The 27,134-nt window shown below is 38.4% G+C and overlaps 4 protein-coding genes across 4 annotated transcripts; all 4 read right to left on the bottom strand.

The window, feature by feature from the left end:
- Positions 1 to 5,566: 5,566 nt before the first annotated feature.
- On the bottom strand, positions 5,567 to 7,465 carry f2rl1.2 (coagulation factor II (thrombin) receptor-like 1, tandem duplicate 2). The gene is made up of 2 exons (XM_005720097.1): positions 7,230 to 7,465; positions 5,567 to 6,732 (listed from the first exon to the last, which is right to left on the bottom strand). The coding sequence occupies exons 1-2, from the start codon at positions 7,288 to 7,290 to the stop codon at positions 5,642 to 5,644; spliced, it is 1,152 nt and encodes a 383-aa protein (XP_005720154.1). The 5' UTR covers positions 7,291 to 7,465; the 3' UTR covers positions 5,567 to 5,641.
- A 1,677-nt stretch (positions 7,466 to 9,142) lies between these two features.
- LOC102209013 (proteinase-activated receptor 2-like) lies at positions 9,143 to 10,880 on the bottom strand. The gene is made up of 2 exons (XM_005720096.1): positions 10,693 to 10,880; positions 9,143 to 10,327 (listed from the first exon to the last, which is right to left on the bottom strand). Exons 1-2 carry the CDS (start codon positions 10,766 to 10,768, stop codon positions 9,270 to 9,272), a joined length of 1,134 nt encoding a protein of 377 aa, XP_005720153.1. The 5' UTR covers positions 10,769 to 10,880; the 3' UTR covers positions 9,143 to 9,269.
- Positions 10,881 to 12,107: 1,227 nt separating this feature from the next.
- LOC102208725 (proteinase-activated receptor 1-like) lies at positions 12,108 to 15,389 on the bottom strand. Its single transcript, XM_005720095.1, has 2 exons — positions 15,276 to 15,389; positions 12,108 to 13,759 (listed from the first exon to the last, which is right to left on the bottom strand). The coding sequence occupies exons 1-2, from the start codon at positions 15,343 to 15,345 to the stop codon at positions 12,729 to 12,731; spliced, it is 1,101 nt and encodes a 366-aa protein (XP_005720152.1). The 5' UTR covers positions 15,346 to 15,389; the 3' UTR covers positions 12,108 to 12,728.
- A 6,694-nt stretch (positions 15,390 to 22,083) lies between these two features.
- On the bottom strand, positions 22,084 to 26,890 carry LOC102208444 (proteinase-activated receptor 1-like). The gene is made up of 2 exons (XM_005720094.1): positions 26,768 to 26,890; positions 22,084 to 25,509 (listed from the first exon to the last, which is right to left on the bottom strand). Exons 1-2 carry the CDS (start codon positions 26,832 to 26,834, stop codon positions 24,356 to 24,358), a joined length of 1,221 nt encoding a protein of 406 aa, XP_005720151.1. The 5' UTR covers positions 26,835 to 26,890; the 3' UTR covers positions 22,084 to 24,355.
- Positions 26,891 to 27,134: the final 244 nt, after the last annotated feature.

Below are 27,134 nucleotides of genomic sequence, written 5' to 3'. Positions count from 1 at the left end.
AAGAAACTACTTATCCTACTTCACTGCTGAGTGCTGTATTGGACAGACATGTGTTATATTCTTTGTGATCACCGTGTGTAGTGTGACTATATCTCTAAAAAAATTGTTTTTTCATTTCACAGTGAATTTAGAGTGAATTAAACTATAAAATAGTGACTTATATAAGGGCCAAATGAGTTAGAGTAAATACAAAATACAAATACAAATACAAAAGTGTCCAGATGGTGGATCAACCTTTCGACTAGTTTAAAGTGTGTTTAAATGTGTAACAGAAATAGAATGACTTCCTTTGGTTTAAGCATTTTTTTTAAAATTATTTGTTAAATGAGCTAATGTTTTGTCACAACATCCTTATTGAGACAAAACATGTGATTGCTTAATTCTAGGTGATGTGTTATTTAATTCCCTTTAATTCCATTTGTCATATGTGAAAAGTCTTTTGGCTCTGGTCTCTTCGGACCGTAATTAGTTACAGCTGTGATCCCACCTGTTTCCCATGCTCTTGTTGACCTGTGTTGACCCCTGCTGTTTTTAACTTAAAGTCCTAGTTTGAAACCTGCAAGAGTTGCAGGTAGTATATTTATACAGCAAAGGTCACAGTGGTATAAGCATGCTACGTAAAAGATGACAAATGTACAAAATGTGTTGTATTTATAACTAGACGAGGTGTACCTCTTCCTGTATAGACAGAGGTATACTTCAAATAGATCTGTGTGAATGTGTGCATTTGCTCAGCATAGGGGGGAGGCAGAGTAAAGTGCATGACTGCTATGAAACAACCTCTTTTATTATGGTCAGGACAGGAACTTCATAATTAAAAATTTCCTCCCAATACATCAGTCATAAAGTCAACTATTTGTCCTAGATGTTGCTAAAGCCAAATTAAAGCCGTACAACTATGACAAAATTACGTGTTACCTAAAATCCTGCATCTTCAAATACCGGTATCTGTATTGTAGGGCAATACTGACCTTGCTATATCATGATTGTGTTCAGTATTTACAATCAGCTTAATGAAAGATGTAATAAATAGGTCCAATAGGTAAACAGAACCTGTTACTGAAAGCAACCACACAGACACCAGTGTACATTTTACTTGCGAGGGGAGCGTTGGAGAGCAGTGAGTGCGACTCGCCTGTCCAAGCAACTCCAATTCCTCTGCGTCCGCCTCACTTTTATTGACAACGGAGGTTACACATATTTCAGCTAACCACATGACAGTTTTAAGCAGGCATATCTGTACAACATCAGTGTCTGTATTCTGTGTGTTTCCAGCCATACGTAGACATACGACCTTTCAATGAATTTAAACTGTGTGTATGAGGTATGCAGAAAAGCAGAAGTAAGCATCTTGCTAAAGTATAAAAACAGTGACCCTTCTGTGTTTGTGCTTTAGTGTGTCCTTTGTCCTGTGTCACAGCATCTGTAAGTTCTTTGACTTTTTGTTTTAAACTCGATTAAAGGTCAGTTTAACTTCACCAGTTTGGACATTTCAAAATGCAAAATCTTCATGCATTTTGAACATTTTGTACATTGAAAGACCTTGTTCAATAGCACACTGTTTTGTAACATCCAACACTCCTGTGCTTTATTAAAACCAGGTTCTGGTGGTTAATTCTTGCCTCTTTTTGGTTAAACTATCTTCCTTTCCTTTCTTTTTTTTCTCTTTTTTTTGTGGCTTACCAATATTATGCAAACTCTATTTCTAATTCTAAGGTGTGAAACCCATGACACACCAACAAATGGTTTACTCTGGGCAGACGTGTAAAACCTGCCATAAAAATGTAAGTCGCCCCTTTATTGATGAATAGCAAATTGAGTCGGGGCCTAAGAAAGAGCTTGTGATGTGAGATGTTTTAACTGTACATACCTGATTACAATCTGAGATTACAATTTACAACATGACATGGAAAGTGCCTTATTTAAAAGAATATCATGAGAGACAATATCAAAGGCAGAGCTCAGATCAAGGAGCATTTGGTTAACAGCCCAGTGTCAGCTGCCACCAGAAGATCATTTGTGATTTTGACCATGCCTACCCCTGCTCTATGAAGTGGCTGAAAACCAGATTATCTATTTATAATTTTATTTATCAAATAATTCAAAAAGATGATTGCTAATAAGTTGAAGTTAGATCTAAACAACAAGAGTTATTTCCCAAAGGTAAATTAGCATATGGACAATAATTATTTGAAAGGGTCTGTATGGGGTTTCCTAAGAGTTGGCATTATCGTTGCTTTAAGCAGTGCAGGAAAAAGCCAGATATTAGGGAAGAGTGAATAATATCAGCTAAAGACAGAGAGAAGATAAACAGGATTTAGCCACTTGAGTGAGAAATAGGTCTTTATTAAGATTTCTTAATAAATCCAGATATTTCCCCAACAGTCAGGAGGAAAGAGTCCTAGTCTTCCCTTGAGCAGACCTGATGAGTGTTGTATAATATTCAAATTAAGGTGTAGACAGGGCATCCTTATTGTGGTGCATGTGTTCCTGATACATGAACCAGGGAACATAGTGGATGAAAGAGAGTCTGACAGTTCTGTGAATTTTCAAAGGAGTGAAGTCCATAATTGTATTAAGACACCAGTTTATCAGGAGTACATAAATTATCTCTTCGAGGCAGACTGTCAGTTACATGGGAGAAAGTAGTTATGTCAATGTACTTAATGCTTCAATATGAGAGAGTGAAAAGAGTTTGACTTAAATATACAGTTCTTAGGAGTAACACCAGAAACACAAAAGGGATCAAGAATATGGCCATTAGAGTGAGTTAGGAAATTACTGAATTCTGATTAACGAAAATGATCAAGACATGAGAAAGAATATTGCCTCTGTAAGAGTATCCGTGACATTTTCCACACATACCGTATAAGAACACATAAAGAAAGCAAGGTGCAAAAAGGCAATACTTTTTCCTGTGTGATTTCTCATTCTTACACATAACTTAATTCACAAACATCTGTGATTTTATTTCTTTATATGGGTGGAACACATGGGTTGGTACTGACATCTGGTGAGAATTTTATGTCAATAGCAACTTTAGAAATATATTTATTTAGAAAATTGATGACATGTTCATTACTTATTTTACCCTCTGAATATTATTAACCCCCCAAAAAATAGCATTGTGGGGTAAATAAAGATGTTTATATTAATAAAGGCATGGTTTGGTGACCATTAGAATAGTTTTGGAGAAACTGAGACCCTCACTAACCTTTGATGTACACTATAAGCAGGCCTGTAATATGAAAGAAACTGCTCAGTTCAAAAAAGTTTTAGGCACCTAAGAGTCTAAGGTGGCACCATTTCAGCGTGAGAAATTTATTTTCACCATTTTACATTTTGCATGTGAAACAAACCTTGCTTTGTCTGCGGTTCAGCATGTCATAACCACAGTGCCACTGGTTTTATTTGGTCTCACGCACTGCTACTTCACTGCTAGTTAAATGTAGCAGTAGTTATTGCCATTATTCCAGCATAGGCAGATCATTCAAAAAAAAAGTCTTACGCACACAGAGGTTAAAGTGAAATTTCCACCATGCTCACTGTCTGCATTCTTTGTTTACTTTAATAACATAAAACCAGACTTCTGCTAAGTGGAAGTCTTTTGGCTTAAACCACAGGCTGCATTTCCTCTTTTCTAGTTGGCCCAGCTGGAAACCGTGAGGTCTTTTGGTAAATAAAATGAGTTGCAGAATGAACAGCAACCAATAGCAGTCTTTTACATATACAAATTTACATGGAAGTCTGGCTCATTGGAAGCAACATATTCAAAAAAATAAGTGGCGATCAAGACATTTGCAGAGTATTGTACATCTTGCATATTGTCTGATATCCACCACTGTAAAGGTCAACAATGGAACACATTGTACTGTAATCATATTAAACAGAAGTACAGAATCACTGCAGCCATTTGCGTTGAGACTGAACCTGTGCACTGACTATTTGGAGAGCTAAATGTGATGTGGAACAAACCATCATAATTGGAGCCTTTCCAGCCTTTTCTACATGAATTCTGTTTCAGAAAATGTGAGTCCTTTCATAAGTTCCTAACTTTAAAGACTCACAACCAAGTCCTACCTTCATGAAACCAGTAATATAAAATATAAAAGAGCTTAAACTCATCATTTATAGAAGCTGAAGCCATATCCATAAAACCCATCTTTGAGTCCTATTTTTTTTAGCAGTTTTCTGTACCAGTCACGCTACGCTTTGTTAAAAATAATTTTGCTCAGAGGAAATCCAACAAGTGGTTCTTGAATAAACGTGAACTGTGTCTGTGCCTGTGCCTGTCTGTGGAGCTACGTGAATGCAACCAGGGCAGGGTGTGTCCTGTCCCTGCCCCCAACATGTGCAAAGAACGCATTTTACACAGAGCGCTGACAAAAGGTAAGGTGACACTCCATAACAATCATTTACCTCAGAGCGCTCCCACAACCAGTCGTTAAATGGGAAGCAGCATTCTTGGCCTGTTTGTGTGTGTACGTGTACCTGGGGGGGATGGTGGCGGGTAAATGGGTGGGGTCAGTGTTTGAACCACGGCAGTTTACCTACTCCTTATCTACAGAGAAAAGACTGCAGTAGATTTTCCCTTTATACATTTGTTGACCATATTGTCTTTTAGACGCTGGCAATGTCGACTGAAAAAAAGTGTAACAATACTGGCCTCTAAGAGGACTGCACACCATTAATTTTTTTTTATAAAATACAAAACACTAACTGGGTTAAACCAAATGAATAAAGATGACGTGAAACTAGCTATTTATGTTTCAGAGGTGAAACTAGTCTGCCACTAAAACCACTCGGTAGAAAATGCAATTATATGTAGGTCGTCCTCACTGATCTGTTAATCATTCCTCAACACTCTCCACTCTAAGCTCATTTACCGAACAGGAGTGAACATTAAAAGTTCAAGCTTAAAACGCTGGCCTTTACACTGTGTGAAGTTGCACTGAGTTTCTACACAACAACATTCCAGGAATTACTGCCCGAGACTCATCAATGACACTGCGTCTCATCCAGATGCAGGACGAAAATGAGAATAGTGACTCACGAGTCACAGGAACGTTATCAGTTACGTAATAGCACAAAAGAAGTTTCACAGATACTAAATCCTGTTGTTTTACCATTTATTTAAGAAACTTAGTAACAATGTCAACTGTTCTCCCTTCATTTTTTTTTGTTTTGAATAAGCAAAAGCGTGATAAAAGGGCTTTAAAATGACAAAAATAAAACTTGCTGGATGCATGAATTGTGAGTGTATATATAAAAAAAAGCAAATTTATCTCATAAAAATCAATATATTTACAAGCTCTCTGAACAGGTTAATGTGTCTATAGTATAAATGTCATTCATATTAAATTACATTTCTATTGATATTCAAAGATAATCAGTCAAAACCACAGGAAGAAGCACATTAGTCCATTCAAAGCTCTGCATGTCAGTATGAAGCAGGTGTGGACCCGTAACACAGGCACTCATATACATTTCACATTTTAATGCCAAGCGGCTCAAATTATAAATAAAAGTTCATCTTTGGTTACCAGAGTCCATCTGGTATGTGTTTTTTTTTTGTTTACAGTGTTTACACTGTAAAAGCACAACCAGGCCTGGAATCAGAGTCTCTCCTCTCCTTTTCTCACTAACAGGTGCTGCTCTGTGTGGTCCCAACATCTGACACGTATGCTTTGCTCTTCTTGGAATATTTCATGGAACTGAAGGAAACTCTCATTTGCTCCACAGCCCTGCTGCTCCTACACAGCAGAGTGTTCTTCACATGGTTTCTGAAATCCTCAGACACAAAGTAGTAGATGAATGGGTCCAGGCAGCTGTTGAGACTTGCCAAGCACAAAGTAGAGATGTAGACGTTGTAACCATGATTTCCTATACTGTTCTTTTGTAAACCGTAATGCACCAGCAGCATGATGTTACTGGGAATAAAGCACACAAGGAAGGTCACCAGGACGATTCCGATCAACACCACAACTTTGTGTCGGTTCTTTGATGCTGTACTTTCCTCCATGCTTGTCCCCAGAGCCTTCAGCAACATAGCATAGGCTACAATGATCACTATGCAAGGGATTAGGAACACAACTGTTCCCATCATGATAAAGTAGATGAATGGCAACCTGATAGACTCGAATGGAATTTCTAGGTCCTTTATGACAGTCACATCATGACATGTGGTTACATTGGGGTCTTTTAGCTTGGTCGTGTGGTCATACAGGTACAGAGGAGTGGTGGTGACCCAGATAAAAGCCCAGATAGCTACAGAGACACCAATGGCAATTTTATTATTCTTCCTCTGCTGAGAGAGCGGGTGAGCCACAACCCAGTACCTCTGCACGCTCAGGCAGGTGATGAACAGAATAGAGCAATACATGTTCCCGTAGAAGAAGCTCACTAGGACTTTGCAGAGAGGCTCTCCATAGATCCAGTTGTTGCCGTTTATGTGGTAGTGTATTTTTAATGGAATCCAAATGACAAAGAGCAGGTCAGCCAGAGCCAGGTTGGCCATGTATATTGATGAAGGGTGCTTCTTTTTGGTCCTGAAGAGAAAGACCCAGATTGCCATGCCATTGGCCGGAAGTCCAACTGTAAATATGATGATGTAGACGATCGGGAAGAAGACTGTGGTGAGGCTACTCTTAAGCGTAGCTGATACTTCCTCATCCACAACAACTTGGTTTGAATCTTCAGGGTCCTTTTGTCCGATGAACGTCCGGCTTCTCTCTAAAACACATATACAAACGGAAATAAATATTACAGTTTAAATTACTGATTAAACAGCAGACAGAACACCAATGACAGCTTATCATTTAAGTTGTTATTACAGACCCCCCGCCCCAAACTAAATTTGGGTTTAGTTCTGTTGGCTGAGCCAAACAAGTTATTTGAGGCATCACAATGGCCTCAGACAGGAGTCGTTTCATTAGGTACAGAACCTTTTGGTCTAAAGCATACATGATAATGATAAGGATCTGTTAAAACCGTAAAAACGATCCTGTGTCAAGTATCTTCTTAAGTTTTGAAAAGTAAGCCTTTATTTCCCGAAAGTTTTCTCTTTTGTGAAGTTACTACAATCCCAGTTTAAAAAGAGCTCGGTTAAAATATTTGCTCTTTAGACACCCGGCTTTAGACCGTGACAACAACAACAAAACAAAACATGAGCCGAGCTCGGTATAACAGCACCCTGGCATGTCGAGACAGCGCAGGGATTTTGAACTTACGTGATGAGACGGAGCCGCAGCACAGAATAACCAACAGCCACAGTAACCGTGTTGAACCCATGTTTCTATCACCGAGACTCTCTCGGTGCAAATTCTCCTTTTCTCGACCTCTTAACAGCCAGCTGAGTCTTAAATGTCCGACGACTTCTCCAACATTGAAGGACACACCCCGAGAGTACCTGTTCCTACGCTTGCGTCATGTCCAAACCCGCCCGCCCGGTCCGCCCTCAGGTGCATTTCCTGTTACGGGTTTCTGTGGAGCTCCGTTGATTCAGTGAGAACAAAACACGCAGTAAATAAACATGCCATATAAGTTACAGGCACCTTTACCACACATTATAAAGAATTATTTTATTATCATTTTTAAAATTCCGTTGTCAGTGGTAAATGAAGGGTGGCTGAATTTTATTGATACTGAAGTAGAAACTTATTTCAAATCTGACATTAGTTTTTTGAGTGTTTATCGTTTAGAAAAAAAGAGAAAACATGGCCAGCAAACAGGCCTAAAGTCAAACACGTTAAGTTGACGAATGTTCTGTTGATTGATGCTTTAACTAGTCATTTGGTTTTATTTTCAGAGTTACAGAAACTACAGACCACCGCACAGCAGACAGGAAATATCAACACTGTAAATATATAAATGAACTGTAGGGAAAAGGTGGGTCTTAAGTATGTTTTTGTGTGGCTGAAATTATGATTTTGTGAATACACACTGTTTGTTTTTTAATATCATGCCATCTGTCTTCCTCTTGGTATCTAGCCATGTAAATAATTAGTTAAATTATATGAAAATACGTGCAAAAGGGGCAAAACATGTAACTGTGTAAGAGATATGATCTGTCTCTCCTGTGTAGGTGTGCCGAGGTGTGCTGTGGTACATTCTGTACAATCCGAGCTTGTAGAAAGAAAGAAAAAAAAAATTGTATGAACTCATAGTTCCCTTTGTGAGGGAACTTTTGAGCTACTTCAAGAAACCAAACTCTGCTCAAAGGCAAAAATTATAACTGCATATTTAAATGCAGGAATTCTCACTGTACTGTAGTAAGTGATCATTATTTGGCAGGTCATGAAAACAAGAAGACCCAAAATGAAGCTCTTTAGTCTTCCAATGCGATATTCAAAATACATGATTTGTGTATATCTATCTATCTATATCTCGATCTGTGTGTATGTTAACCCACCAAAAAGAACAGCGGTGGAAATTTCTGGAACACAAAGCTGACTGCATTTTGAAAATAAGGAACATCTAGCTTGACATTTCTAACTATTTACCTGATGATACAGTCAGAGGAAATGTTGATGACCAAACAAAGTGAGTAACAGAAACACTTTTAATGCCACATGCAATGGCATTTATGCAACTGCATACTTGATTCACAAACTGTCAGAAGCATAATGGAAAACCAATAAAAGCAATATCATTTAATATTATATTACATTTTCCAGTTTTATAAAACATTATTTTTACTTATTAAATTAATGGCACTGAAATCAGAGAACTTCAATTAATTTAAAGAATTGTGCACAAATGTAACCAGTTCGGTTAGCAATAGTGAGCTGATGGATGACACCTAACAAGTATGCAGTGAGAAAGCACAATTAATTGAGGTGATACTTTTATTGAGAACCTTTTAAATATAGTAAAAAGATTTACCAAAAAACAAACAAAAACTGACTTCATCTTCTTTGATATACGCTAAATGTTATGTAAGCAAGGCAGCAAAGCACTCTAGCACAAGCTGTCAGAGTTGCTCTCAATAAAAATTATGGCACAATTTTGGACACGTTTGTAATGTCTAAAGCAATTGATCACATCCTGGATAAATTAAATTAAAGCAGCTTTAAGAAATGTTACACATTAAACAAGAAAAAAACAAAAAAAACAAAACAAATGAAAGCAAAGATTTTACAAAACTTTAAAAATCAGTAACATTAAAAGTCAAACTGACTTGTTCACCTGTAACAAACCAGGAAGTCCTTTTGACAGTTCAGTAAAATGATAAAAACAAGTCTTAAAAAAATAAATAAATCAAGAATTCACTAACAATCCGTGCTCCGTGTGTTCCCTGACCCTGACGTATACGAGTTGCTTTTTTTGGAGAACTTCAAAGCGCTGAAGGAGACCCTCATCCTCTGCGCTGTCCGCTCACTTCGGCACAGGAATGTGTTCTTCACGTGCTCCCTGAAGTCTTCGGAGATGAAATAGTAAACAAAAGGGTCAAAACAGCTGTTGAGACTGGCCAAGCACAGGGTCGTGATGTAAAACCCATACAAGTTGTTGTCCGCCCCTTTAAGCAGGAGGATGTAATGCACCATCAGCATAATGTTACTCGGGGTGAAGCACAATAAAAACATAACAAGGACAGTGACGATCAAGACCACAGCCTTTTTGCGTCTCTTGGCAATGGCAGGATCCTTCATGCTGTTCCTGAGAGCCTTCAGCATGAGAACATAAGATACGATGCACACAATAGTGGGAACGACAAATCCCAGCATTCCCATTGTCAGAAAGTAGCCTGCTGCAATCTTCTTCTGAGAGGGCTTGGTGACATCATGGCAGGTCAGGATTTCGAGTCTTGCTATCTTAACTTCTTGATTATACAGATAGAGAGGGATGCTGATGAGCCAGACCACCACCCAGATAGTGACGGAGACAGAAACAGCTACACGGTTTCTCTTCTGTTGCTGAGACAGCGGGTGAGCCACGGCCCAATAACGCTGAACACTTATACATGCAATAAAGGCAACTGAGCAGTACATGTTGCCGTAGAAAAATGCTACCAGCACTTTGCATAATCCTTCTCCGTAGATCCAGTTGTTGCCATTGAAGTGGTAAGCGATTTTTAAGGGGAGCCAGATGACAAAGAGCAGGTCAGCCAGAGCCAGGTTGGCCATGTAGATTGAAGATGGGTGCTTTTTCTTGGTCCTGAAGAGGAAGACCCAGATTGCCAAGGCATTGGTGGGGAGACCCACCAAAAACACAATTATGTAAATGATTGGGAGAAAGACGGTTGTAAGGCGACTGCTCAGGACGTTTTCGTCATTTGGATTGATCCACAGGCTTCCATTTTTCTCTGTACCTGTGAAGCCTCTGGTTTCTGTGAAGTCACAATATGAAAATATATGAAAAGCAGAAGAATAACAGGTTTACGGTGTGTATAGGAACAAATGTCACACCCAGTTCCTTAAGCTTAGGGCACTTTGACCCGTTTGTGTTAGTATGTTTATGAGTCACCTGTACACCTTACAACATCCATTAAACTGTAGCTGTTTCTGACCAATCACACTGATGCAAACAAATGAATGTATCCAAGACTAAAACATCAAGCACTGACATAAGACTTCAGCACTTTAAAAAAAGATCAAATTAATAAATCAAAACATCCAATTATTTTCAAAATGAACAGTTTGCCAGTCACTACGGTATGGTAATAATGGCTAAATCAACAGGTTGAAATATTACCTGGGTGCATCGTCAGGCAAGTTTGTGTAAAACACAAAATCAGGAACAGGTGAATCGATCCTGTAGTCCACGACATGACTGCAAAACTTAGTTTAAACCACAATATTATAGCGAACGCGGTCTATCGGCAGCGACCTTAAACCATGTTTTAACCGCTAGTGCCGGCGAGCTAGCTGACAGAGCCCACAGTCAGCTAGTTTACATACCAGCGTGATGTCAGGTGACTTTACAAGCGACCTTGCGTAAGACTCAGGCCAGCCCTGTCTGGGCTTGACTTGCGCTTCTAGCCGAGGCTTTATGGCAGTGCTTTCCAGCTTTGCTGATCAATGTTCAGGGGTATGGCGTGTTATTATTTATTTAAAAATAAATCCGCGGAGAATTTCACGATTTTTGTATGATACTAAAAGCACTGAAAGTTACATTGAAGATTTTACGGACCTAAACAATAGTCAGCGAAAGACAAACACTACCATAAAACCTAGAATGGAACCACAAGAAAATTTAACCGGCGGGTGCGGCTTATGCATCCTCTGCCGCCCCAGACTGTGATGTGAAACGCAGTCTCAGTACATGTTGTTGAAGGATGTCTGAATTCCTAAACTGCATCAGAAGGACAGCCAAGATGGATTTGGATTTAATTGCAACTTGACAATGCAGAGTGTTTGTGGAGAGTGTTACTTAACTGTAATGTAGCGCTACCTGCTGGAGAGAAAGGCACATGGACATTGCTGCTTACAGATAAAAAAAAAAAACATCTCCAATGTGTAGATGTTTATTCTACAAGGTTTTGCATGTATTTCAATACAAATAAAAAATGAGTATCCCAGATATTCTGCCTAATAAAAAGGAAAAAAATAGAAGACACATTTTTTTAAATCAGATTATCTCAGTTATGCAAAGATGAACAGCCCAATATGCACAAAACGACCTCCAGCAGGACACTGGTCTGAATGTATCTGACCAAACAATCAGAAAGGTCTCAGGCCTGAGCTCTTGATGTCCTCTAGTGGGCACTGTGCTCCCTGCCTGGTGCCATGGAGCCAGATTGGCATTTGCCATAGAATACCAGAAATACCAGGGCGACCGCTTGCAACCTTGTGCTTTTCACAGATGAGAGCAGATTCCTATGGAGTAGTTATGTTGCCTGTAAATCGTTCAGCATGACAGATTTGGAAATGGGTCAGTGATGCTCTGTGGAGGCATATCCATGGAGGGATTCACAGTGTAGGGTTCTTGTGGTGCAAGACAATGTGAGAATATACAGGCAGTTCCTGCAGAATGAAGGAATTTATACCATTGACTAGACCTCACGGTCGTCTGACTGAAATCCAACAGAATACGTCTGGGACATTATATTTGTGTCCATCTAATTCTAGATAGCTAGAAGAAGAAGAAAACACACAATACACATAATAAAAGATTAAAGTACAGTTTATTAAACACAGAAAAAAAATACTTCTGAACTGCCTAAGACCAACAACTCCTGAACCACACGTTGTCTTTATTTTCTAATATATAATTACTCATAATGTTAGCTTTGCGAGAGATGGGCAACTTGCCCAGGTTGGACCCCACCTCTTGTCCTATGGAATGTATATTGTTTATGTAAATGCATATTTTCTCTCCTGGTGTTTTCTTTCTTGTTTCTTAAAAGGATCTCTCATTGACCATGTGTAGCCATGACCCCAAGATTTAAAACTGTTTCTGTTGACATGACCGGTTCACAAAGAAGTGGAAAGTATTCAGTTTATTCTAATCATGAATATAGAGAATTTAAAATCTTCCTGTTAGCTACATGCTCTTATGTCAGCAGCTTTGACAAATTATGACAAATTGCTGATGTTATATTATAACTTTAAAATAACAGTTCAGAATCAATGAAAGTGTGACAGTCAGTCAGGCCAGTAATTTCTTGTTTGGCTTGTCCTTTTTTGGCTTTTGAGGCTTGTTTGGAAAGAACCCGCTCTGGTAACTGAGGTCTTGATTCTGGGCTTTTCTGTTTGACTGGATTTCAGCATTTGTCTTTTGCTGAATCTTCATAAATAAGATGGTGAATGAGTGCTATTGTCATTATTACACTTCAACATGTTGGATAGTTGTTTCCGGAACTGCGAGGATCCAAAGTAGTAGAGCAGGGGATCCAGGAGGCAGTTCAGACTTCCCAAACACAGAAACACCAGATAGAGTGCGTAAGAGCCATCGGGTGCCTCCTGGCTCTTCTCTGTGTTAAGTTGCAGGTAGTGTGCGAGCAGCAGGCAGTTTGTAGGCACGAAACACAGCAAAAATATCAATAGCACAGTCAAAGTCATCATTACTGCTCTTCTTTTCCTGTGTGATGTTTCTGGAACATCATATTGGAGTCTGCTCAGCGAGCAGATGACTCGAGTGTAGGACACCACTGTGATGAGGAGAGGTAGGAAGAAGAGGAGGCAGCAGAGAGTGACAAAGTATGTCTTTAACCAGATGATCTTATTTGTGGAGTGGACATCATGGCAGGTGGTGATGTTCAACTTAGTTAGGTTAAAAGTCTGATCAGAGGAAACAAGAGGCACAGAGCCAGCAAAGGATAACACCCACATGGTTATGCAGGCTATGACTGTGGTCCGTGAGCTTCTCCAAGCCAGAGAGTCAATGGGATAAACTACAGCAAGTAGGCGGTCCACACTGATGCAAGCTATGAGAAGAACAGAGCAATACATGTTCCAGTAAAAGGCAGCAGTGACCACGCTGCACATGGACGAGCCAAATTTCCAGTTGTTGCCTTCAAAGTGGTAGGAGATCTTGAAGGGGAGCATCAGTGCAAAGAGCAGATCGGCTAAGGCCAGGTTCAGCATATAAATTGCAGCTGGCGTCTTGGGACGGATCCAACAACTGAAGACCATTATGGCAAAGATGTTAATTGGCACACTGATAAAGCAGATCAGTGTGTAGAAGCAAGGTAAAAGGATGGTGGACACAGGGCCAGTAAGAAACTCCAGTGCCTCTTCTGAAGTAACTCTTTCTTTTGATGATGGTAGGACAGCAAAACCTGCTCCAGTTGGTGTCTTTGTTTTATTTTTTTGAGTGCCTAAAAGGAGAAAAAAGCACTGTCACTGTGATCTAAGATATAGATATGGAAGCAGAAGGAACATTAAATCTCATAATAAAGGAGGAACTCCAAAAACTAAATGGGTAAAACACAGAAACATGAATAAAGCAAACACAGACGACATGGCACAGAAGGAAGAAAGACTGAAGGAGGGATTAAACTAAAGAAACTGAGAGCTATAGAAAATACACCAAGAATACACAAAACAAATATGCTGAAAATATTAAACAAATCAGAATAGAACATTTAAATCAACAAAACTTTAAATGACCCAGTGCCTTGACAGCATTTTACTGAAAAGTTAGTATCTTGGCTGTTATTCTGAAGCGCCACACTAGCTTGTAACATGAGCCATTACTTTTTGACACTTTTTAGCCTTAGACATTCATGATAGTTATAAGACGTGATCTACAGGCAACTGAAACTCCGGAGGTTGAATGAATGAATTCTTAAAAAATAAACCTGTCGCTAGAATAGACTACTTTCATGTTAATATTTTAAAACATTAGGCACATCCTGAGATTCCTCTCTTTTGTGCACCGACCCCAAATAGGCTGTTGTGGCTATGTATGATTATTCCACCCTGAAGTACTGGATTGTTAAAAGAAGATTGTTAAAAGAATAGATTGTTTAACTGCCAATGTGTGTTTTTACTTCGACAAATGACAACAAATGACATTAAAGAAGAGCAGCATATGCTGTTCACCATCAGCATGAGTACAACCCACATACTCAACTCTGTTGCTCAACCTAAAAATGCATTTTCCTTACAAATTTGGCATTATTTATGTCAGGGGGTTTCGTCATTAACCTTTGGCTCTCGTCCCTCTGTGTCCACTTGCTCTCTCGCCCCGTGTGTTTCCACACCCCTCCTCACCTTTATTTATTGTGTGAGTTTCCCTTTGTTCATCGTCACGTCGTCTGGTCTTCTCGTGTCACGATCCAAGTTCCCATGTTCAGGTTTTGTTATGTCCTAGTTTCGTGTTCTATGTCCTTAGCATTTAGTATTTGAGTTCTCCCTGTTTAGTTCTTGTTAGTTTTGTCTTACTGTTTTCCTGCCTTTTGTTTTGTATGTTTCACCAGCCTTATTAAGTGACTCACTTTTTGTTAAGAATTTTTGCTTCCATGCATCTGCAGCTGTGGACCTCGACAGTTTAGGGGGACAGAAAGAGGTTTTCCAACAGAAATAATATTTATTGGCAAGGAGCATAGTTATCATCAAGAAATAATGAACCAACCACAAATTTCTTTAGTTTTTCTGCTAAGGTATTATTTTGTGATTGAAATGTTTTGCAGGTAGATTGACTCTAGATAATTGCATAAATATCTTAAATAAATAAATAAATAAAAAATACTGACTCTGTGTAGGATACTGAGTTTAAAATATTAATAACGACAGGTAACAAAATCGTATTAATATATTAATATTCCCTCTGTATATGAGTAGAGGGCAGAGACTGAACAGTTCAAGACAAAACAGTGTTTTCAAGCTTACCTGAGGTATTTGAGGCAGAAATGCAGCAGAAATTAATGAGAAGGAACAACAAGAAATGTGGTGAAGCCATGTCTGTAGCTCTCTTGTTAGGAAATTATTTGACTTCCTTAAAGGTTTCCGTCTCCTTAAAATGCCAGCTTCAATGAATACACCCTTAAATGACAAGTTTGTGCCTGCTGTTTGCGTCATATCTGCCTGTGTGATCTAGTTCAGGTTTCTTCGGAGCTCCAATTACTCAGTGGGAAAAAATTATCGGTAGCCAGATACATTAAGAACACATACTGAAGAACATTTTCCACACTCATGTATCTTATCATGCTGTCAGTGGCAAAAAATAGTGCTTTTATTTTATTCAAACTAATGTGAAACTCTTATTTTCAGTCTCAGTAAATTTGGCATTACTTTCTTCACTTTATTTATCATTTGTTCATGTTTATTTTTTAATAAATGTTTATTTGTGATCTCACTTCTTAAATTAAATAAATTAAGCATTGTCTTTGACATATTTTAGGTTATGAAAGCAAGGACAGATGATCTAATCCCATTTTCACAAAATGTGAAATGTGAAAAATGTGATCAATATGCGTTTGCTGTCATGGTTCTCAAGATCTGGAGAGGTCGTGGTGTGTGTATTTTTTGTCTTAACCTCTCCCACCAGGGCGGAACTGGACCTTGGTTCCCCGCTTCTGAACCCACCCTGAACACACACCTGTGGCTCATTCACACTGATCCTGGCAGACTACTTAAGATGGCAAGAGAGGCTGCTTCCTCGCTGGATCGTCACATTACCAAGTGTCAGTGTAGCGTTGCCTATGAAAGTGTTCCTTTGATCCCCTAGAGTTTCCTCCTGACTTTGTTTTTTCCTCTGTGTACAGGCCTTCTAGACTCCCTGCCATCTGGATTTCTGTGGATGTGTGTGAGTGAGCGTGAGCTTCTTAGTGTGGACATTTTTGAGTTACGGATCAAGTGGAAGAAGAGCGTGTGTGTACCCCCGTCTTGGACCTTCCCTTCGGACCCCGCCCTACTCCCTGGAGCCCCGTGTTATCTGTTCCACTGTATATATGTATATATTCTCACTTGGTGTCACATTGCAAATAAACCCTCACCTTCTCTCTAAACTTCAGAGTCCTGCGAGTGAGTCCTCTGCCTACTAATCTGTGACATTTGCGCTGCCAACGGCCTCACAATTTACTACTTCTACGCACTGTGGGCCTGCACAGGTAAGTTTCCTGGCAGGTGACTTTAGGCAATACCATTCAGGGAAATGAAGTGACTGTTGTGTAAAGAAATTAAATCTTGTATGGTTTCCAAATCCTCCTGTGCTGACTTGTCCTTTCCATTTGTCCCTCTTCTTTGTTGCTCTCTCTCTCTCTCTCTCCTGCAGGGGACTGCAGCGTTTGCTGTAAACTCAAACAGCTTTTATCCAACTGCAATAACACGTCTGAATACTGCTACAATAAAAATCTCCATCACGCCACTCGTATTAATCTATTCGCTGACTGAAGCATGTATGTGGGAATGTATGTGAATGTTTGCTGATATTATTCTTATTAGCACTTTAAGTATTTTATTTCTTCCCTTTAATTTTGCACATCTGGAGGAGCAAAGTTCACCTGTTTGCAATCATGTCATCTCCTTGCTCCTATTTAAAGTTGAGGTAGCTTTGCTGTTGATGGCTGATTGCTGCACTGATCCCGATAGTGAAACTGGTTCCTTTTGTCTGAATCTTTCTTTCTGAGAAGCCATGTAGATCTGAGAGACAATCTGAAAAGTGATGATCCAGATGAAAATTCTCTCAGTACCTTTATTTCTCATATTAATGATAATATCATAAAACTGTTTATTTAAGGTAAACCTGTATTTCCTCAACAGTAAAAAAATCCAGACTATCAACACAGTCATGCACAGTCGAGGAGCGTGTGAGGATACATTTCACTGCATGTTGTACTGGTATAACTATGCATGTGACAAATAAAGAATCTTGAATTTTAGGGAGGAGATTTCCAAATAAAACCCTTCCCATTCACCTTCCTTTTACTACCTCCAATGCCAAAATAAAAGACGAGAAAAAGAAAAAAGGACGATGAGCCACGGATGACAGCAGAGAAATATGACGTTATTCTTAAAAATGAATTAAATAAAGCTTTAATATTAATGCAAGGTTGCCACCAGCAGAGGGCAATATACAAAAACTTATCAGGAACGATGTGTCACTGCTTCTCAGTCCTTCCTTGTTTAAAACACAGTAACAAATGAATGTTTTCGAATCCTGTAACTCAAAAACATTTATTCATATGGTTTCTTTTAAATGAATATGATGTCTAAAACTTTACAACATACTTTTACACAGAGAGTGCATGTTTTGTTTATGATATGTTCTACATTTGGATCTACTACAGTATTAACGCTCTCAATGCAAAGGTTTTTACTTCACTTCACATGCAGCAACCAAAAGCATCTGTCATTTAGGGGAGGCATGAATTGGGTCAGCTCTGTCTTTAGGGTCAGTGGGTAACCTGGAACTGCACTAACTGAGCTAGATACTTCTAAATAAATATGCAGATCATCAAAAATAAAAGTGGGGAATGACTGCTTCTGAACCACAATGAGCATCACTCTAAGTTGCCTCTGGTGTCCGTGTCTGCTTGTTTGTATTTCCAAGTTCTAAAAGTAAAAAGTACAGACATTCTGAGGTCTAAATACTTGTGTTAAAATGTACTCTGATAAAAGTTGAAGTACTGATTCAACTTCTTTGCTCAAGTAAAAGTGGAAATGTAGTCTATGAAATGTACTCAAAGTAAGAAAGTAAAAAAAGTAAAAGTAAAAAGTGGCTCTTTTGAGGACATTTCGACCAGCTTTTTTTGTGTGCAAAGATAACTGAACCTTGTATAAGTTGATTTAATACAATTATATTAGTAAATTACAGCCCCTAAATTGTCAGTGGACAGTTCATGCTGTCGTTATTGTAGATGGTACAAAGTTGGTATGTGTGGTAGATGAGAAATTTGTCTCATATCATATCTTCATTGTTGTTTTAAATGTTGTTTTGACTGTGTTACTGTAGGGAGTATGCAATGGGAATGTAAAGAGAAATGAGTAGTAACACTTTTGCCTTGGTTGATTCTGTATTGACTGGTTGTTAGCTGAGTGTGAGCTGCGTGCCAGTGTGTTCATTCATCTCCCTTTCGTATGTGAGTTAAGAAGACATATTTACTGTTACAGTTCATGTTTTTCAATGGTTTAAACAGAAAAGAAGGTAACTTAGTTTGGACACTGAGCGCAGCATTTGAAATGACCTGACACTTAAAGTTCCTCCCTTTAGCTAGATGCTGAAGTAAAGTGACCACAGCCTATAGACATCTCCACTCATTACGTTGCTGTGCCGAACAAACCCAAAATAAAAACAAAACAATACAACGCTATGATGATGCTATAAATTATGCATGTTTTTGCCTCTCTGTATGCGATAAGCCCAGGCAACTGATACACCATTAAGATTGTCTTTCATGTGTTACTGTTTAGACTAAAAATCAGTTTAATGTTTGGCATGCGATGTGAAATAATAACTCCTGTCAAATTTCTTAAACCAGAAGTAGTAAGCCTATTCGAAAAATTTAAAGAGTAGACAGTATGGTATGATGCCAGTCTGTCTCTCAGTCTGTCCCATCAAAATAAAGTACCACCCCCACCTGTGGATTCTCAGCAGAGCTGAAGATTTTTTTTTTTTACTGTGTATTCTGAAAATCAGAACAAATAAACTGCAGAAAATAGTTTATATGAGAGCTAAAATAAATTTGAAAAAGTACAAACCTACTTGTTTTCCTATTTTATTTTGTCCATCTAATCATACAAAACTCAACAAGTGAATTGTTACGAGTCTAGCCTCCTGTTTATTTGATGCTTCGCTATCCAAAACATCTCAGTTTGACTTTTCTGGCAAATTTGATGTACCCTGAAACTTCATCTTGTACCGGTATGTAATTTCTCTCTGACACGTTTAAGCCTAAAGAATTTATAATTATAAAACCATGAATGAATATAAAATCAAGTTTCTATATAATTATAAAAACCCGTTCACAGGTGAAACTTGGATGTTGGACAAATGATGTCTTAATACTGCATAAATACACATGTCCCTAGTACAGCTACAGGACATGGTTTGGCCTTATTGTGCTTAAATCTGCAAACCCTTCCCTTAAACTTTTCCTTCTTGTTTTCCTTAAAACCAACAGTGTGTGAAATGCCTGTTAACAACCTTGAGAAAACAGACCCTAAACCTACCTGTTGTACCTGTTGATTTAGTAATATCTTCCTGGATGACCTGGTTCCAGGTTTTCTTGGAACAGTGAAAACCAATATTCTAAATAAACAAACAGACGATTAATTCAACATGCATTCTGAAGGAAAATTGACACATGCAGCATACCGGTAATAGACCTGTGAGAAAAAAAAACATAAAAAGCTTCTGTTACTGCACAAACTGGTCTAGATAACTAGGAAGAAATATTCCCATCATAAAAGATAAAAGTAGAATTTACTGAAAACATAAGTAATGCTTATAACCTGGGCAAGACTGCTCCTGAACCACTATGAGTTTTTGGGTTGGTGTTAGAGCCCCTTTGTGTTTCTTTTTTTATTTCTGTGTTTGTTTTATAAACACTAAAAATGGTTGCCCTGGAACAGAATGGTGACTTGCCCAGGGTTTACCTTGCCACTTGGCAGATGGGATAGACTGCAAGAAGGAGACAGTATTCACTTTTAGGACTTCCTGAGCTTTTACAGGTCCAATTGACTGCACAAAGTCGCACAGTGGTGAGGCTAGCCTTCAGTGTATCTGATGCTGCATGTGACAAAATGGGTGAGTACCACTTGTCCATATTCTTAGTTAACATTCTTGTTTTGATTTAACCATATTTCATGTGTAGTCTGCAATAAACAAACCCTGGATAGTAGATGTTTGCCTATCTTTTGCACTTTTACAGATTATATAACATCACATCTTGGTTTAAATCAATTTTTGACAAGTTTGTTAAGTTAACATGTTATTTAGTTCAACTGTTAATTTGTCTTGTTTAAACTCACCTTACCTACCTGTGTTCCAGGAACAAAAGAAGGAAGGTTTTACTTCCTGTATTTATAGCTTACTGGTTAATCTGAGGTCACAGGAAGAGACCAGGAGGAGAAGGGGGAGAATCCTTGTAATTTAATAAAGTTGATTTTAGAGTGTTAGTAGAGAAATTGATTTGTTGTAATATGTATTGACTATACCTTAGAGTTTTATTGTTAGGAAGAGTAGCAGTACAGGTTGGAGTATAGAAGTGTTTGACTTACCTACCTTAATCGATTAGTACAGGGGTGAATGAACTATTTAAACAGATGAACGCAGGTGTTTAGGGAGGAAGGATCAGGTCAGTGTAGCTGTGTGCAGTTTGACCTTAATTTCCATCGATTTAAGTTCAGTTATGTTTATTTTAACTGAGTTAATAATGGAGTTGAGTTTTTTTATTTTTTATTTGTGTAAATATTGGTCACAAAATGGTGAATAAATTACTTGCTCACTGGACAGTATCTGTCTCCTGCACTTCTTTGGCTGCTTAAGTCAAGTCCTACCACACTGCACTATCATATAAATATTTGAAAAATTATTTTTTTTTTACATTTTGAGAACTCGAAATTATGTTTGGGTTTTTTTTTCTAGTGCTTTCAACACTATCGCAGACATAAATTTGAAAGACAAGCTGGAGTGCATCTCACCACATGGATCCTGGACTATCTTACCAACCGCCCTCAGTATGTAAGGATCCAGACCGTGTGTCTAGTAGAGTAGTTGTGCCTGCAGCAGACACTCCACAGGGAGTGTCTGCTGCAGGCACAAACATTCTCTACCTACACCACTGAACCTAGGTGTTCACATGACTTGACTGGACACACCCTCTTGACCCAGTGGAGGTAGCCAGTTATAGGGGAATGGTGGTCAAACTGTCATCCCTGCTGGAGAACACCTCCCACCCCCAGACAGATCACCCAGACAGCACTGAGCAGTTCCTTCAGTGACAGGTTGCTGCACTGAGCAGTGAATGCACAGATGTGAAAACACACCACATATGTACAGACTGTGGTCTGTACATATCTTAGTGTGCAGTACACAATACCTGCAGCTAATAACAGCCAACCACTGCATTGTGACACGATCTGTTTTCCTGCTACTAGTAAACCGTATCATTTTATCATATACACAAAAACACATTTAATGTTTATGTACATATATTTAAATTATATTTCTTCTACCCTGTATAGTGTATATTTTCTTCTATTTTTGCAATATATTATTGTTGTTAGGTAAGTTGCATCTATTTATTCCTGTCTACTTTGCTGTTGTAACAACTTCCCCATGTCTTGGGCTAATGAAGCCTATCTTCTATCTCATCTTGTCACTGATAAATTAGTATCACTGGGTTTGGTACTGTTGACTGAGCCAGATGAGTTATTTTGAGGCATAACACTGGGGTGTCTTTTCATTTTTATCTGACACGTTTTAGCCTGAAACATTGATCATAATGCTAAAAATCATCCACAAGGAACTGAAACCACAACACTGGGTAAAAAATAACTGTTAAAATATATATCCACAATTCTAAAAGAAAATATAAAAATTATGACCCACTGTAAAATGTAAATAACATTAGAATTAAATCATTTGCAAATCTCATAAACCCATAGTTTATTCACATTGAACAGATATCAAATGTTTAAAATGAGAAAACGTATCTTTGTAAGAAAAAAAAAGTCATGTTGAGTTTGACGATAATTCAATTTAATTTTATTTATATATCAGTTTTATATTTTCTTTTTTGGCTTCCTTAAAGCCAACGTGTCTGAAATGTCTGCTAACAGTTCCAGCCTTGAAGAACACACCCTAAACCTACCTGTTTGTACCTGCTGTTTCAGGCTTCCTGCCTGGCCTGGTCCCAGGTTTCTTTGGAACACTGTTAATCTAGTGAAAACAACTCTACTCTAAATAAACAAACATACAACCTAAATTCAACATGCACTCTAAAGAGCATTCCAGGAAGTCTTTAGCAAGCATGATTGTTCTAAACTGAAAAATCCTGTGTGTGAAGAGAAATAGGTTATGATGCACACAATAGTGGGGATTACAAATCCCAGAGATCCCACTGAAGGAAACGGCTTCCAGGGCCTAATCCGTGGATCGGCTTCCTCCGAGGCGTGGACGTCTATCAGCAGAGATTGTACCTTCACCTATCAGCAGAGATTGTCCCTTAGTCTGTAACACAGTCAAATATATTCTCAAGTAATATTCAAGCATGCCATTCAGCGTGTTAGTACGAGCTCGGGAGCAGCTTGGGAGAACAAGAAAACAGAGACTGCTTCAGGTTGTCTTCCCAAATTGACTCAACTTTATTCACAAGTACAACAGTTTATATAGAGGGTAAAATTCATGAGACAGCAGATTATCAGTTTAAACCAGTACAGACCAAGATAAGGGAGCGTCTTCCTGCCCTTGGGTGAAGAAGCATCCTTTGTATAGTTTCTCAGTTCAGATACAATTGTGATTATCTCAGCGACATATTTTCAAGGCACGAAATAAAGAGTTCTTTCATTAGTGAATTCTGAAACAAACCATTTGGCCTTCAACAGGCGTCTCCTAAGAGATTAAGAAACTAATGTAGCTGAGGGAGTGATCTCTGTGGTATTTCAACCTTGTACCAGCCTGTGATTCTCACACATCAATTCTTGGGTCAAAGAGAAAAATAACTGAAACATAGGGGCCTTATTGAATGACAGAGTTTTCCTGCATAATGTCACTATAAAACAATATCCAGTAAATGCTACCATGGTACTAAAATACCTAATACCCACAATCAGGAAGCAGACTACTACAGTTTTTTTTATTAGCAGGCTTGGTGACATCATGTGCACAGGCAAGTTTACATCCATATAGTATCATCCATAAAAAGAAGTATAGAGATATTAGGAATTGCTCTGACATCTGCTTTCTCTGTTATATTTTACTTCCTGATTACAAGGGGTCACGACAGCAGGTAACCCCACATGTGGCGACTAAATTTAAAATTTAAATTTAAAAAACAAAACAAGAAACTTCTGATTAGAAACGGTTTATTACAGATCCCACATATTTATCTGATCAACCTAAATGGTGGCATTTTAATATTACTGCAGTTGATGATGATAACCCTTTATTTCAGACATATAAAAGTTCAACCAAAGACATGCAAACATGAAACACATGAAGGTTGAGGGAAACTTAAATACAGGGGAAGAAAACACAAGGGGAATCTAATAAAGAAATGAACTTAGCTAACTTAATGAACTTAAACATAAACATCAAAATAAACTAAAACTTAAACGCTGGGTCAACAGACCCAGGAATGTGACATTCTGTTGATTTACCTTATTCATCATTACCTCCACTTCCCCTCAGCACTGGCATACGCTTGCCACAAAGAAAACAAAAGAAAGGAAAATCGATGTATAAATGTAGATATAATGATAAATATAATTCAGATCAAAATCAGCAAATGGAACTATGAGGGAGGATGTTTGAGGCTTATTTTTATATGCAGTGGAAAAATCATGTTTATTTTTACAATATGTCCTAGATTTGGATCAGTTTTTAACATATACCAGTTCAAAGGTTTTTTACTTAATCTGCACTAACTGGTCTAGATAATTAAAAATAAATATTCACATCTTAAAAGATACAAGTAGAATTTATTGAACACATAAAAACACATCTCACCCGGGTAAGCCTGACTGCTCCTGAACCATCATGAGTTCTCCTATTGAGGATTGGTGTCAGTGTCCCTTTTGGCATCTGTGACTGATCATGTGTGTCTATGAAACAAAGATTTAAAGCTGTTTCTGTTGAGATAGCCGTGGAAGGTATTCAGTTCATTCTGATCATGAAGAATGATATGCCCAGAACTCTAAACGCTCCTGCTAGCTACGTGCTTATGTTCACAGCTTCTGAAATTTCATGACAAATCACTGATGTTATTTCATAACTTTAACAGCTAAGAGTCATTTAAAATATCAGCTCAGAGGAGTAGTAATTTCTTCTTTTGGCTTCTGAGGCTTGATTGAAAAGAACCCCCTCTGGTGGAGATGTTTTTTCCAGACCTCCTGAATCTCCATGAAGAAGTTGCTGACTGAGTATCTCTGATATCTCTGCTCTGTGTAATGCTCTTACACTTGACCATGTTGGATAGTCGTTTCTGGCACTGGGAGGATCCAAAGTAGTAGAGCAGGGGATCCAGGAGGCAGTTCAGACTTCCCAAACACAGAAACACCAGATAGAGTGCGTAAGAGCCATCAGGTGCCTCCTGGCTCTTCTCTGTGTTAAACTGCTGGTAGTGTGCAAGCAGCAGACAGTTTGTGGGCATGAAACACAGGACAAATATCACCAGCACAGTCAATGTCATCACCATTGCTCTTCTTCTCCTCTGTGATGTTCCTGGAACATCATGTTGGACTCTGCTCAATGACCGGATTATCTGAGCGTAGGACACCACTGTGATGAGCAGAGGCAGGAAGAAGAGGACACAGCAGATGGTGAGGAAGTATGTCTTTAACCAGACGATCTTATCTGTAGAGTGGACATCATGGCAGGTGGTGATGTTCAACTCACTGACGTAAAATGTCTGGTGGATGGTAAAAAGGGGAATCGAGCCAGCGAAGGATAACATCCACATGATTATGCAGGCTATGACTGCAGCCTGTGGGCTCCTCCAAGTAAGAGATGCCATAGGGTAAGCTACAGCAAGTAGACGGTCCACACTGATGCAAGCTATGAGAAGAACAGAGCAATACATGTTCCAGTAAAAGGCAGCAGTGACCACGCGGCACATGGACGGGCCAAATTTCCAGTTGTTGCCTTCAAAGTGGTAGGAGATCTTGAAGGGGAGCATCAGTGCAAAGAGCAGATCAGCTAAGGCCAGGTTCACCATATAGATTGCAGCTGGCTTCTTGGGACGGATCCCCCAAGCAAAGACAATCACGGCACAGAAGTTAATTGGCACACTGATGAAACAGACCAGCGTGTAAAAGGAAGGTAAAAGGATGGTGGACACAGGGCCATTTAGAAACTTCAGTGCCTCTTCTGAAAGTCCGAAAGATGTTTTATTTGATGAATTATTTGGTGAATTATTTTCATTATCATAGTTAAAAACTGCTCCAGATGCTCCATGCGCTCCTGTTTTTAAAACAAAATAGACTTGTCAGTGTATTCTAAAAAACAGAAATGAAAGGTTATTTGCTGGATATAAAACTATGATGGTAACATTTTCTTAGAGTTTACAAATCAGAAACAGACGCAGTTTTAAATCTGTTTGTCCGCTGACTTTTCTTTTCAAACAAAATAATTAAAACACATCCAAAGTCTTCTCTTGTCTAGTTTTGCCCTAAAACTTGCACAAAGCTCAGCGACTGGGATGGTTTGCCAACTAAAGGTCTCTCATCTCAGTTGCAGGCAACTGCAACCAACAAATCCATCCAAAATAACATTGATGAGGCTAGTCTTCGGATGCTGCGGTTTGGTCACAACAACTCAGTCTGACCTTTACGTGTGCACAAATGTGACAGACCCAAGAACATTATCTCAAATATATTTTAAAAGGAAATGCATATCACAGTATCAATGTCTGAACATGGTGAATATAATCTGATGTAAAATTTGTGTATACCTTTCAACACTAATGTTCCCCATCAGATGTGCAAGCTGCCAGTGCCATAGCCATCAGTGCAAGACTATACATGCAGGCTTTTGAAATAAGAGCTGATAACAAGCCTGATGTTTGCTTTCCTTTTTAGTCTGTACCAAGGTCATTATAGTTAACTAAAGCTAAACTAAAACTAAACATGGATGTGAAAAAAAAGCATTTTAAATAATTAAGATGAAATAAAAGTTGAAGTGAAGTGAAGTTGGAAACTAAAATAAAACTAAAACTAAGATAAAATATGGATGAAACATCTTTGCTTTCTGACATATGCCCTCCATCCAATAATTATAATTTAAAAAACTATAACAAACACCGAAAGCCATTCAAAATGAACTAAAACTTAACATAAAAAATTGAAACTAAAACAAAAATAATCCCCCTCTCGACACTAACTGACACTAAACAAAACGGGAAATCTTTAAAAAAATCATTAGAAAATTTAAAAATATAACTCTTGTCTGGAGAATGCAGTATTTTGTTTTTTTAAGAAAAGATTTTGAAAGCCTGAATCGTCTCACCACAAAACAGTTTTGTCCATTTTAAAATCTAACATTGTTCTTGAAATAGTACACTTTTTTATGTCAGGATTTCTATTGAAAATTATTGCATTCACCAAAACATTTTTTGAATTAGTCTTGTATTTGTTCTAACACAGATAACAATAAGTAATTTATTTGGATTTTATGAGTAGAGACCAACCAATTCAAGACATCACAGTATTTTCAAACTTACCTGAAGTGTTCGCGGCAGAAATACAGCAGAAAAAAAACAGAAGTAACAACAACTGTGTTAAAGCCATGTTTGCTTCTCTCTCTCTTTCCTTTTTGGCATCCTTTAATTCAACAGTGTCTTAAATGTCTGTTTTAGAGAACAAGAAGAACAAGAACATGCCCTTAATGTACTTGTTTGTACTTGCTGGCTTTCTGCCTGGCATGATTCTAGGTTTCCTTGGAACTCTTACACAGGGAAAGGAAAATTCCTGGATGTTGGATAAATTGCTTCTCAGTTCTACATGGGGTGGCAAAATATCCTTAGGCAATATACTAACCCCAAGTTGCCCTCCGATGCATTCATTGGAGAAAAACAAGTTTTTTTGAGT

This window comes from Pundamilia nyererei, unplaced genomic scaffold (assembly GCF_000239375.1).
Source record: "Pundamilia nyererei isolate P.nyererei 1_Seehausen unplaced genomic scaffold, PunNye1.0 scaffold00002, whole genome shotgun sequence".
NCBI lineage: Eukaryota > Metazoa > Chordata > Actinopteri > Cichliformes > Cichlidae > Pundamilia > Pundamilia nyererei.
This window is presented reverse-complemented; position numbering and strand designations above follow the sequence as displayed.

Bases quoted from the DNA above. Each gene is read 5' to 3' on its own strand.
- f2rl1.2 (XM_005720097.1), bottom strand. From the start codon at position 7,290: ATGGGTTCAACACGGTTACTGTGGCTGTTGGTTATTCTGTGCTGCGGC. The intron at 6,733-7,229 runs GTAAGTTCAAAA...TATGTGTTTTAG, and splicing joins CTGCGGCTCCGTCTCATCAC to AGAGAAGCCGGACGTTCATC.
- LOC102209013 (XM_005720096.1), bottom strand. From the start codon at position 10,768: ATGTCGTGGACTACAGGATCGATTCACCTGTTCCTGATTTTGTGTTTT. The intron at 10,328-10,692 runs GTAATATTTCAA...GTGACTTCACAG, and splicing joins TTGCCTGACGATGCACCCAG to AAACCAGAGGCTTCACAGGT.
- LOC102208725 (XM_005720095.1), bottom strand. From the start codon at position 15,345: ATGGCTTCACCACATTTCTTGTTGTTCCTTCTCATTAATTTCTGCTGC. The intron at 13,760-15,275 runs GTAAGCTTGAAA...TTCTCCTTTTAG, and splicing joins TTCTGCCTCAAATACCTCAG to GCACTCAAAAAAATAAAACA.
- LOC102208444 (XM_005720094.1), bottom strand. From the start codon at position 26,834: ATGGCTTTAACACAGTTGTTGTTACTTCTGTTTTTTTTCTGCTGTATT. The intron at 25,510-26,767 runs GTAAGTTTGAAA...TTTTAAAAACAG, and splicing joins TTCTGCCGCGAACACTTCAG to GAGCGCATGGAGCATCTGGA.